This window comes from Anguilla anguilla, chromosome 1 (genome assembly GCF_013347855.1).
Source record: "Anguilla anguilla isolate fAngAng1 chromosome 1, fAngAng1.pri, whole genome shotgun sequence".
In the NCBI taxonomy this organism is placed as follows: Eukaryota; Metazoa; Chordata; class Actinopteri; order Anguilliformes; family Anguillidae; genus Anguilla; species Anguilla anguilla.
Window position 1 is genome coordinate 26,969,945 of NC_049201.1, and position 13,182 is coordinate 26,983,126.

At 39.6% G+C, this 13,182-nt stretch overlaps 1 protein-coding gene across 3 annotated transcripts in view; it reads right to left on the reverse strand.

Annotated features, from left to right (window-relative positions):
• The window catches only part of dlgap2a (discs, large (Drosophila) homolog-associated protein 2a), a 223,705-nt gene that overhangs the window by 36,509 nt on the left and 174,014 nt on the right, over positions 1–13,182 (reverse strand). For all 3 annotated transcript variants that reach the window (XM_035413153.1, XM_035413310.1, XM_035413234.1), the window contains one exon: positions 7,783–7,994. In XM_035413153.1, coding sequence (XP_035269044.1) covers positions 7,783–7,994 — 212 coding nt within the window. The remainder of the gene's footprint in view (positions 1–7,782; positions 7,995–13,182) is intronic.

The following is a 13,182-nucleotide window of genomic DNA, read 5'->3' on the forward strand; positions in this document are numbered from 1 at the left end:
AAAGACTCATCTCTTCAGGCTGCACCTCTCCCCACCCCTCCCTAGCCTATAGTTTAGCTCAATGTACCTAGTTAGGCTAATACGATTACGTTAGTTTTTATTTGGCAGGATTGTTTTTGTTTTTGTCTGATTCTGATTAGGCAAATGTGATTTCAGTGCTAGTTTGTACTTGGCAGGATTGTTGTTTGCTGAACAGGTTACTCTACAGGGTTGGAGTCCTGATCTATGTGGTCACTTCTGGCACTACGATCTTTACTTCACTCTAGTGTGTTTCTTTTGCACTTCTGCACCTTGAACTAATGCACTTGCTTAAATTTTCAAGATATATCCAGAAATTCTGATCTTCTTGAATACCAATAATCCTCTCTCCACAAGGTAAACACTCAAAATTTTATACTTGGCATTAACTCCAACCGCATGCTAAAATTCGCACAAAATTGGCCCGAAACTGGAATAACACCTGATTAGTTGACACTTGTGCAAAAACCTACCCACAGACCTGAATAACAGACTCATTTTGTAAGTCACCTAACTTGCTTTCTAGGTAACATATTGTGTGCTTGAGTTTCTGAAACTTTCCATGGATTACGTTTCTTTTCTTTACCGTACACTGCATCCAGTATTCCAAGAGAAATCCTCTCATAATAGATTTCCTGCAACAGTAACCCAAGCAAGCATATAAGTGCTGTTCAAAAAAGGATGAAGAACCCCAGGAGTGTAAACTGTATTGCCCAATAAGCTCGCTGAGCATTGATTACAAAATCGTTGTGTAGATTCTTTCACCTCGCTCAGGTTTAAGAACCCTGCTGGGAGAATGACTTAAGGAGGAGGCTACACTGGGCTGATCTGAACATGGTGGGAAAAGCCCTGTCCTTCTAGATTCCAAAAGACCCCCCCGTGCCTTCCTTGAGCCATCTAGAACCAAGGTTTTTTTTTTGTCCTGGCAACTTTTTTGCAGCTAGTATCCTGTGCAAATAATTGCCTTACTTTAATCAGCAAATATAAGACATTGTTTAATAACTTAGGAAACACAGAAATAATTCCTTTTCGAAATCCATAAACCGCCAATTACCTTGTTAATGTTCTTTTGTGCTGTCTATAATTTTTTTTTCACATGATATTATTTCCACATAAATTTAAAAAAAAAATCCTCACAGATGAAATTACCAAGATCCAGGGATCCACTGTCTAAAGCAAAATTAAAAATCAAACCTGATTAATGCATAACCAGAATCCAGACTTAGCTCTTTTACATTTGATAATACTGAACAATCTTCTTCACAGGAAGTGCTGTGTACATTTTGCATTGGAATATTTTGATATGGGTGTGAACAAAGAGCAGCTATTTATACTTGAGATTGGGGGGGGTGGGGGGGGGGGTGGTGAATGACAGCTTATTTACCTCTACATGTGGCACCATTATAACCCAAAGCCACTGCTATAAAAATTGCACAGAGCACACGGAGTACACTTGGGGATGTAAGATTACTACAAGAAGGGGGAGAAAAAATTTCCCCTTTTCCCCTGACACCAACCACCACTAAATACAAATGAATAATGGTTCATGTGTGGAGCTTGGAGTGGTGGGCAATACAGCAGGTAAGTACACATGAGTTCACAAATTGAGGGCTAATTCTTACTAACATCTTATTAACAACTTTATAACAATTTATCATTAATAAATGATTACTAACCATTACTTATCTTTTTGATAAGGTATCGTTTGTACTGTACATCATTAGTCCCATCTTAAGGGGTTGTTAGTCATAACATCAATATTAATAAGTATTTTGCATTTTAGCTGTTTGTAAATAAGTTAAATCCTACTAATTCATTATTTGTGAGTACTTCATTAAGTTTCTTGCTTTCGGTTAGTGTATGTCACATGCCAAGCGTGACACACCGGGCAGGGAGATTCGACAGTACCGGGCAACACCGTTGTCTGTCGCATGGAGAGAGAGAGAGCACTCCCACACAAAGATGAAATAAAATAAATGGACCACTTCACCCTTCCCCCTCAAGGGTTCCGGGCAAAAACAATTAGCTAAAATAACAAAGACAAAAGAAAGTAAAACAGAGCAGCAACTTTTCAGTTAGCCTGCTCTGTAGCTGACCCGCCTTCCCGGCCAGGTCCAGCTCCTCCAGTATCCCAGCTGAGGACTAATTTTCTTTTCAGTCTTTAGTGCTTAAAATAAAATGAAACGAAACGGAACGGAAATCATAACTGAGCTCTCGGTGTTAGCTCCCGGTCTCGGCCCCGAACTGTGGAGTGCAGCACACCTTTAAGCACCTGGGCTGATTAGCTAACACAGCCCAGGTGCGTGTGCTGTCTCCACCAGCCGGCACAGCCAAGACCAATCCGCCTCTCAGGCGGACCGACTGCCACAGTGTAATATGATATAAACTATCCCACTTGATCAATTAGGCACCAGTTTGGTGCAGGAACTCCCAGCCTCGAGAAGAAAATGGTGAATCCGATTTCATGTTCTTTAAACAGTAAAGCGGTAGTAAATGTTTAATTGACAGCGCCAATACAATCAGCCAATCAAATGTTCAGGTGCCCAAAATCATCTACCAATGTGGTTCCAGGGTTCCGATGTGTCAGTGACTTATATAACACTCGTATAAACACTCACCAAAAACTTAACAACTTTGCTCTAATGGGAAAGGCACTTGTCTAATCAACAATACACACCCCCCTTTAGGACCTTGACAGACTTTGCTGCGCGCCACAACCCGCATTTTGTCTGATCATCAAAAGTGTGATCAGAGAGTTGGTCTGCTACCATCCGTGAAATAAACCAACCTGGGTTATTTCCCTTCAACAGCTGTTTTGAGTAACAAGAGTAACAGACTTTTCCTCTAAATCTCCCTTGTGGCCAGACCCAAATGGAGACCTGTGCACACCCAAGTTGTCTTGACTGGAACCCCATTGCGACCCCAACTTCAAAGTTTCCCAGGAGTCCACGCACCTGCCCTGACCTTGGATCAGCTGACGAGCGGACACATCACCTAACGGAATTAAGGATGAGCCTCCCCTTTTATTGCCATTAAGTATAGAACCACATTTCATATAACACTGGCATCAAACAGTAGGATAGCGTAAAACTTTTGATACCTGAATGGGTCATTATACTGCTGTTTGTTGTTGTGTTTTGTTTTGCTGTGTGTGTTGCTAATTCCCTGACCTTGTTGTTTTACCTTGTTAAAACATTTTATGAGAATGATTAAATAAACTCACCACTTAATATAGAGTAGCATGTCACTAACCCATAACACAAGTTAACCCTTGTTAAATGGTAGCACTGTTAACTTCTATATTTAGCATAGTTATCATTTGCTCTGATTAAGAATGGTATAATATTATTCCTCATAATGCAAATTATTGCTATCAATTAGCCTATTCATATATTCATTATCATAGCCAATAAATATATGTAATTTTTCCAAACCATTTCCTTGTCTGTCCTTTAACTAAGTTGGGTTCAACAGATGTACAAAATTCTGATTGGTTACTGAACTTTGAAATTTATTCTGAATAGACCTGACCAAACCTCACTACACAGCCTTGTTCTGACATGACATTTGCTGTATTTAGAGAAAAGGGTGAATCTTTGTATCTCTGGGCCAGCATGTTGTGCTCCACCTTTGCTTAATTCTCAGGCTGGCTTTTTGGTGGAAGGCAGGCAGAGGCTGTCAGTTTGGAAGTGCCCATAAATTGTACGACGTTGGGCTTATACTTCACACAGGAGACTATAATTTTCTTCTGTGTGAGATGCTCCGGACAAAGGCTTCGTAATGTTTTTTGTCTAGGCTCACTGTTTCTGCACTGTCACCAATTTTGGTTATCTGACACAAAGATAACAATGTGCTATAACAGCAGATCTAGTACTTATTTTAAGGATGTAAAACAGATGCTGACTGGCTACAAAGAGATCACATGTTTTTTGTGATTCTATTCAGTTACCCTGAATTTTCACAATGGATCATAAATCTACAAACTGGAGCTCTATAAAATAAAGATAAAATAAAGCAGCCAGAAACCACTGTAAAAATACATCAATGACAATTGACTGTACCAAGCCGTTCTTAGAAATTTTCCTTGTGAAATGTAATTGTAGATGCAAGGTCACCAGGGTGGAATAGCTGTATACCAGCAGCTACAATTTTGGCTGAATGTGTTAAAGGCTTCTGCTTTCTACGACTTGTGGTGTTTCTTTTTTGTTTGTTTTTTTTTCTGGGAAAGGCCAGTACAGAATAACAACAGCCACCCTCAGCTCAGGGGTAATATCGCATTAGATTCCCTCATGGCATGAAAATCACATCACAACAACTAGGCTATGTAAGCGAGGATCACTGGAACACGGCAGCACCAAATTACACGCCAACCCCCCGGAAGTCATCACATACTATTATAAACTTTGCTTGCTTTCTCATCAAACTTTAATTAATCAGGTCTCCACACAGTAATATGTTGTGGTTGCGAATGCCCTGCTCAGAACTTAAGAACATTAATTTATGTACCCACTGACCTCATATAAACACACAGAATACAGATACAACTTTGAACATCCACACAATAAAGCCCCAAACTTTTGCCATTTTCTCCTTTTTTCTGTCGATTTCATCATCACAAATTCTCCAGTCCCACAATCAATAATAATTCTAACCACTGGATTTATCTACATCTGCCAATGACAACACCTGATCAAAGCAGTCTGGTCAAAGTAGGCAATTGCAGCATACCCAGATTCACAGGCAATATGGACATATAAGTAAGTGCACATGTAATGTTACTTCAGCCATTTTAAACAATGTGGTCACCATCTGTGTTTTGTGTGGAAGCTAATGGCCAAATAATGCAAACCATTTGGTAATTATTAGTTAGCAAGCAAGCTAGCTTACATTAAATGACACATAATAGGGTTTGTGTTGTTTACCAGGACACCAGTTTTAAGATGCCTGTAACATGTCATGAAGCATTCAGGAGCATTGCTTACATGGCCTTGAAGGGTTCATGGGTAAGTGTTGCAGCTAAGCCACAGCACACCATGAATTTAAAGACAAAATTCACCAACCTTAGTTCAATCAATGTACTGTTCTAACATCCCTTTTAACATTCTGTGGTGCGTGGAAGAACTAGTCTTTTGATTTGGCACTGCAGTACATTTTCCATCAAGGAAATACATTTCGCCATCACCCCACATAAATCAAGACTTTGCAATAAACTATCGCTTGAGGCAAGGGAAACATGTAAATGGCTGCAGACACTCTCTTTTAAGATGAAGTTCTAAAGATAGGACCATTGAGTTGATATCCCACATTTCTAGACTGACATGTATCCATGGTGTATCTATAAATTGTAAGGATAATGTCAAGTAGCTGATAACATGAGTGCTCAAGTACATCCTGTACGGTACGTCTCTCATTGGGAGTGATTTGGAGCCCTATGTTGTGAATCAGAATATTACATATATCATGCTGAGGATGTTTGTATTATTGACAGAGATGTATTTTACATTTATGGATGATATTTCGTTCTTAAATATGTATGATCCGTATTTGTGTATTTACATATTTAATGCACAGTGAGCTTCATAATGTTTGGGACAAAGACATACTTTTTTCTTGATGTGGCTCTGTACACTACAATTGTAGATATGTAATTAAACAATTCACATGTGGGTAAAGTTCACATTCTCAGCTTTTAGGGTATATTTATACATTTTGCTTCCACCATGTTAAAATAACAGCACTTTTTATAAGTAGTAACGGCTTTCCGATTAATCAGGTGTGCTCCTTAGTGCCGGTATAAGAGAGCTTTCAGTATCTAGGTTCGATTCTGGACTTTGATTGCCTGTGCTGTCTGATATTGGCGCTTGTCAACATGTGAAAGTCAAGGAGGCCATAATGTACTATAAAATAAAAACAGTCAGAGACATACCATAGGCCAAACCAAACTCAACTATTTGAACATGATCAAGAAGGAAGAGAACACTGGTGAGCTCTATAATCACAAAGAGCCTGTAACACTACAAGATGCAAGCAACTAGTTAATCACAAAAACAAGATGGCCTGGTTACAGTTTTCTAAGAAGTACCTAAAACAGCCTGCAGAGTTTTCAAAAAGATCTGCTGGACAGATGAGACCAAGTTACAGTTGTAACAGTGCGATGGCAACAGTAAGGTGTGGAGGCCAAAAGGAACCACCCACAGCAACTGATACACCAATAGCAAACCTAAGGCAACTTGCCCCCAAAACAAGCAGGAGCTCCAGCACAGGCCTGGCAGCGCATCACCAGAGAAGATACTCAGTACCTGGTGATGTCAAGCAGTCATTGCATGGAAAGATGTGTGACAAAGTATTAAACAAGTATACTTTCATTTACATAACATTAATATGTCCCAGACATTATGGGAGTCTGAAATGGAAGGGGGAGGGGGAGGGGGGGCTATATATGTGCACTTCAACCACATGTAAACTGATTACAAATATAAAATTGTGGAGTACAGAGACAAATCAAGAAAACATTGTCTTGGAAAAAATGTCAAACATTATGGAGACCTCAATATTAATTATTCACTCTATAAATAAAATAAAACAACCATGAACATCACTGATATGTTTTGCATTAATTATTGAATTTACAGCACAAAAACAAATAGACAATTTTCAACAAAGCATTAAACCCTAGGAAACACAACAGTGTAATAGCTCACATTTTCTCCGTATAATGCACTTACTGGACTGAGTGCAGTATTATGGCTTGTAACAATGGCTTTATTAAGGGCACTATATTTAATGAGACTTGATTCATTGGTTCCGTTTCCTTTTCAACCCAAGACTGAACACATGCCCAAATGGCACTGGATTACGTGTGTTTGCTCTGAATGGCAGCACTCAGAACAGCCCATATGTCAGGGAGAGAGTAAAAAATTGGTGATGTCATTTGCTCAAACCGCTCACGATAGCGATAAAAACTGTGTTCAGCTGCCAGTGTTAATGCTGTGAGTCCAGCACTTCATCAAAACTGATCATCACATCATGTGCCATCATGGATGAAACTGAGGACGCCCTTTCATATGTAAGTAATACCAACCGTTTTCCTGCAGTACTTGCTTTATCATACACTGGGTGAGATGTGTTTGTCAATACAGTCGCTTATATCATATTATCATATAATATTCAAATGACAAAAAAAACAAAAAACATTTGAACAGCAAAAAGAACAGTTACAATTTAAGGAGGAACCAAATTTGCATATAACCTCAGTTGGTGAGAGAACAGTTTGTTAGCCTTGTTCAGTATTTTTCATTGGCTGTATGCGTATATAAGGAATAAACCAGGACAGGCTGTGCAGTTCTCATGATAAGCACACCTTGGGTGGAAACGTAGCAGGAGGCTGAAAGCTGAGTGCAGTTCTCGTCCCAGAAGTGGTAATATATCATGACAACCATACAGCTTGGAGTGGGCTATTTCACTAATACCACTGCACTTACCATAAATTAAAAGTAACATACTTATCAAGTACAAATGGCCACATGTTCACATGTGTACATCCACCAAAAAATATAGTTCTTACATTCTAACGATACCGGAATAGAGTGCATCATTACATTTCTACTGCACTAGATAGAATCAATAGTTTTACGTAGCGTTGCAGATTAGTTGCCCTCTCCGTTTGTAAGTTATTCAAATTTAGAATAGTGTTCTAACAAGCGGTGATGGAGAAGTAACGTTGATCCTTGCCCTATACAGCCAGTATGTTTGCCCTTGGCCTACCTTTGGGGGTCTATGAGGGGCCTCTGCATGACAGACTTTATGAGGGCGTCTGGGCGAATGGCCTTTTGGGGCGAGGTCTTGGGGCTGGTGTCGGACTCCCCGCTGTCGTCGTTCCCCATGGCTTGGATGTAGCTCCCGCTCCGCATCCTCCGGCAGGGGATCTCCTCGTCTTTGTTGATCCCCGGGTAACCCCCCCACTCATCCTGCGGCACCTGCGTAAGCGCGTGAGAGAGGAGACCGCCGTTACCGTCAGAATGAATCCCAGAGCGCCCGTACAAGCACCACATGAGACAGGAGAAAATCAGCAGCCCCCCCACCCCCCACCCCCTGATTCATCCTGGAACGCCTTGGCACAGTGATACATGTATGCATGTGCAGCAAGTCTGAACAATGCTCAGAAGCCATTCATAAATGTCACTGCTACCTTCCCATCAATTACAACTGCTCAACATTCATCTTGCAGTGACATCACATGACGTTACATCCCTTCTCAAGGGTGGCACGTAGCACGGAATCTCTGTAATCACAAGATGACAAGTCCTACCATGCTCTTTAGTCCCTTGTCATACCGAAGGTTCTGGTTAGTAACAGGTGTTCCTGGTGCAGTAGCACAGTTAGCAGATATGCACAAAGCGTGTGTCCTAGAACAGGACATTCAATGCCACTGGTATTGCCCTTTCATGAATAATGATTGAAGAAAAGAAGATAGATCTTTGAATGGCATTAATACAAGGTTGCATTACTTGAATGGTAGAAGCACTCTCTGAGGAACATCTGGTGAAAGGCATGATGAATATTTTGCTTATTTGCCACAAGGTCACAATATTGATGTCGGATTTACTAACGGTCGAAATGGGTCAAATGACTATTAGGATGTATTTTGTGGGCATTATGTCACTGCGATTTTCCACTATGACTTTGATGCACAGTTTAATATGTTCATGCATATGTATACTGTACCTGGAGTGAATGCACTAAAACAGGGTGGAGACTGGGCCAACTAAGTATTCTGTCTAATTTATTAAAGTATGCATCAACTGCGACTCCCTTCTTTTGCATGAACTCCTGAAAGCAGGAAGTAATGTGCGCTAAGTTAGCCTATGGCTCATCCACAGGGTTCCAGAGAAGGGTGTCAGGCTGTACACATGTCCTCGGCAGTCAAATCAGTTTCCGTTGAGGACTTCATGAGGTGAAGATTAATGAACGCATCCTCTGATGCATAGCACTCTGGAGAGGAGACTGGATTTAAAATATGTTTCGCACACATTTCTACAAATCATTTCTCATTTATTTTCAGATACAATGGGAAATTATATTTGTTTTATTGAAAGGACACAAGGCTTCTATTGAAGTCATCAGCCAGCAGTCAAAACTGCAGTTCTGAATATAAACTATTTAAACAACTGTCTTGCATATTCAACAGGATGATGAATATCAGAATTGACTTTTCCATTTTGCGGGGATTTTTTACCTGTTGTTCTGTCGGTGTTAATATTCTTTCTCTTAGTCGAACATACCACCCATGTCGTTTGCCCTCATAGAAGTTTTTCTTTTGGTATGCTGCCTAACATCATGCCATCTTTTCTTTACATTGTACACAATTTGTTTAATTATAATTATTCAATTAATTGTGTATGTGATGTCACTCCAAATGTTTATCCTCTCCATTGGTATTGCATTCCTCTGCTATAATTACAGTGTTGTGAAGCTGTAACGTGTCGGCCACTGCCTGTATTTCCTGATCTGTGAATTAAAGTATTTTTCTTGTGGTTCCCTCGCTACTGTGCCGTGTTGCTCTATATCCATTTTTTAGCACCCTGTAATCTGGGCGTGTAAACATCACATATTGTTTCTGACCCTTTTTATTGGTGTCTCCTACTGCAAAATTGCGAATGAGGCTGTTGAATTTATTTGACTGCCTAAATAGAAAGTGTCGTGGTAAATCGGTCATGAATGTGTCCACATCTGCAACCACAACAGAGCCACAATATAGAGAAAGTTTTTCACTGTGACTAATTCCTTAGTAAATTTGGCCCTGATTGCGTTACAGTGTCATGTGCGGATATGACAGGAGAAACAGTGAGAAGAAATGGGGACAGTTTTTGAAAAAAACTCCAGGAAGGACTTACATGAATATGATATGATTAAGTAGGCTAGGATACTGTGGTAATATTTACTTCTTAAACTTGTCATATGATTGTCTCTTTACTGTCTAAAATGCCAATTAGTTATGGAAGTGACACAGCTAACTTAACAAGTAACATTTCCATTTGAAGATACTTATTGATAGCTGAGGATTTTGTGATATGCATGAAGATTTTCTTATGGATCCATCCATCCATACAGTCATTATCTAACCCACCTATTCCTGATCAGGGACATGTGCTGGAGCCTAGCTCTGCATGCATTGTGCGAGGGGCAGTATTACACCCTGTACAGGTCCCCAATCCATCACAGGGCCCACACGCCATTGACTCACACACTCATACTTACGAGCAATTTAGACTGTCCAATTAACTTAGCCTGCATGCCTTTGGACTGTTGGAGGAAGCAGGAGTATCCATAGGAAACCAACATGGACACAGGAAAAGCATGCAAACTCCACACAGAAAGGTTCCAGCCAGGAACAGGGGTGGAGTTTGCTCGCTGTGAGGTGACAGTTCTCTCCAAATGGATTTGTAAAGGAGTCAGCCGCCTTCATATTATAAATGATGTCAGTGAGACACCACACCCACTGAAAGGTCTTTTTCCATTTTCCTAAAACATCATAAATGCATGTATGTGTAGTGATGCTAGATAAAATATTTGCTGCTGTCATTCAGTTTACTGTGTTCAGTGGTAGGAGGATGATGTCAGGGCTGTAACAGAAGCTGCAATACGTTTTGTTCATAGCTTTCCTAGCACCTTCACAGCTCATAGTGATTTCATGCCTAGCATTTGATGGAAACATCCTCCTGAGACCCGACAGAAAAAAAAGTATAAACATTTTTTTGGCATAATACAAGTGTCTTGGATGACAAAACAAGTTGCAGTGAAAATATTTTCGAAAATGTTATTTATGAAATTTTTACTGAATGTCTCTTGTAGTGTAGGTTTCATCATGAAATATGTGGTTCTTCAGATTATGACCAGAGACTTTCCTCCTACAGGGGAAAAAATGAATTGCCGGGTCTTAGGAGAATATAGAATACATCACCATAACATTTAACATTCAAAATTGTGTCAGAACCAATAACAAGTAAAATGGCCAGCTAATGTTAGCTACCCATGTTTTCATGGGCTATAAATTTGGTATATATGATTATACTGTTGTGTTGAAGTTGTGCTGTCAACAACATTTTTCTATATTTAAAACAAGTTCTGTCGTTAATCCATAGCTGATCCTGTAATGGGCAACTATCCCAAGCAGTAAATTGCAGAGGAAGTAGAAAAGATGTAATTTCCTGCATTGCAGCAAATATGCTTCACAGAGGATTTATGCCACTCAAATGATGCTGCAGCCAGCCTCTCTTGGGCCATCTGGTTAGGCAAGAGAATCTGAGCTTGTAGTGCACGTCATTCCATTCATAATGTTGACATTTATAGAAATCTCATAAAGGGTAGCAAAGACACATTCCTATTCTCACCACATAATTGCGATTCGGCCCGTCTTTCAGTGACATTTACGCTGAAAACAGAGAAAGCTCAGCTAATTTCACCAGGTTCACAGTTAGAGCTGTATGGCTTCATAAGACAAACAGTAAAGGAATAATCACAGAGAAATGACATACAAAGATACTGTATGTATGTATGGATATATTGGAAAATTGATCTTCTTGAGTACTGGAATGTACTGATCTGCTGAAGAGAAAAACCTGAAAGAAAATCTACCTGAAACAGCTGATATGCTGTGAATCAGTTTATATGTCTTTTGGGAGTAAATTCCATGGGATCTCTTTAACTCCAGAGCTATACTGTCAATGGTTCTGTATCCCATTCGATGCACAATGTAATGCTTTGGACTGCATGTTTAACGATTTATTAATAGTAAACAGTAACTTACTGATTGTACAATTAATGTACGATGCGATTTTTACTTACTCTAGCATACTCTTTTTTTGCAGATGTCTCACAGATAGTAGTTGAGTTTTCCTAAATACTGTACTTTTAGTTTCAGGTTCAATATACAGGCACTCATATGCTCATTAACCTGGTGGTCCTTGTACGCATCATCTTCACAGTAGAACAGAAGACTTTGGAACGCAACGTCCATACTAGCTGTGAGAATGTTAGAATGCACCTATGAGAACATCCAAACATATTATGAGAGAAGGAATGCAATTTCTTTCACGGAGCTACTGTTTACATATTTCTGTATTATGCTCACATCATAAAATAATTCATTTCAGGAATACAGACCTTTAACTGGCTTTTGTGTTTACAGACCACTAATTGGGTCTCACACATTATATTTTAATATTCATACATTTGTTAAAAATCAGTTTAGTTTTTAAATATAGAACGAGGGTTCCCACTCATCCTGAAAAACCTTGAAAACGTGGAAATTTATTGACTAGTTTTCCACTCATGGAAAACACCTGGAAAATGAGGAAATTTGTAAAATGTTCTGGAAATATTTGTGAGGTCCTGCTAGGCTAAATAAGTCAAGCTATTAAACAGTATATTTAGAGCTGAGATTTTTCTGTATTTTGTTCTGTATTTTTCTCCGCTTTTCTCATTTTTATTAGCTGCTGAGATTACATGGCAGCACAAAGTTTTGAATGGTTATGGTACTTGCACATTGCCCCCCACCCCCCGCCACCCGGTCCACCACCGGCTTTGGACTTCCATTGTCCATGTTTCATGTCTGTAAGTCTAAGTCATGGAAATTGTCCTTGAAAAGTCCTGGAAAATGATTCCCTAAAATGAGTGGGAACCCTAAAATGAGTGGGAAATGTTCCATTCTTACATTTCTAGATTAATATTAGAGGAAAAGCTTCTGAATGAAACACTTGCAAGTTTATACTTTCACTCCCCATTTATTCGATTATGTTTGCTCTCTCTACTAATATAACAACAGTCAAGCCTTCTCCAATTTGGAATTCTTACACTAATTGCCACACTAACAGCTTGAATAGTTGATCAATTACAGTGAAATTACCATTTGCCTTTGTTTTTACTAGCTTAAAAGAATTCAAAACACTTGCTGAACACGTGTAATGCTTGGCTGAACAGAACTCCCTCACTATTCAAGCGCTTAGGACTGATTAAAAGGCATCGCATGCGGAGAGCTCTGATCCTCGTGAGATTCTGTGACAGAAATAACTTAATTCTAGAGCCAGTGGAGAGCACATGCACCTTTCTTTCATGTGTATTCTAGTATGCACATGTACAACTGTGTAAACACAGTCTGCAGGTGGT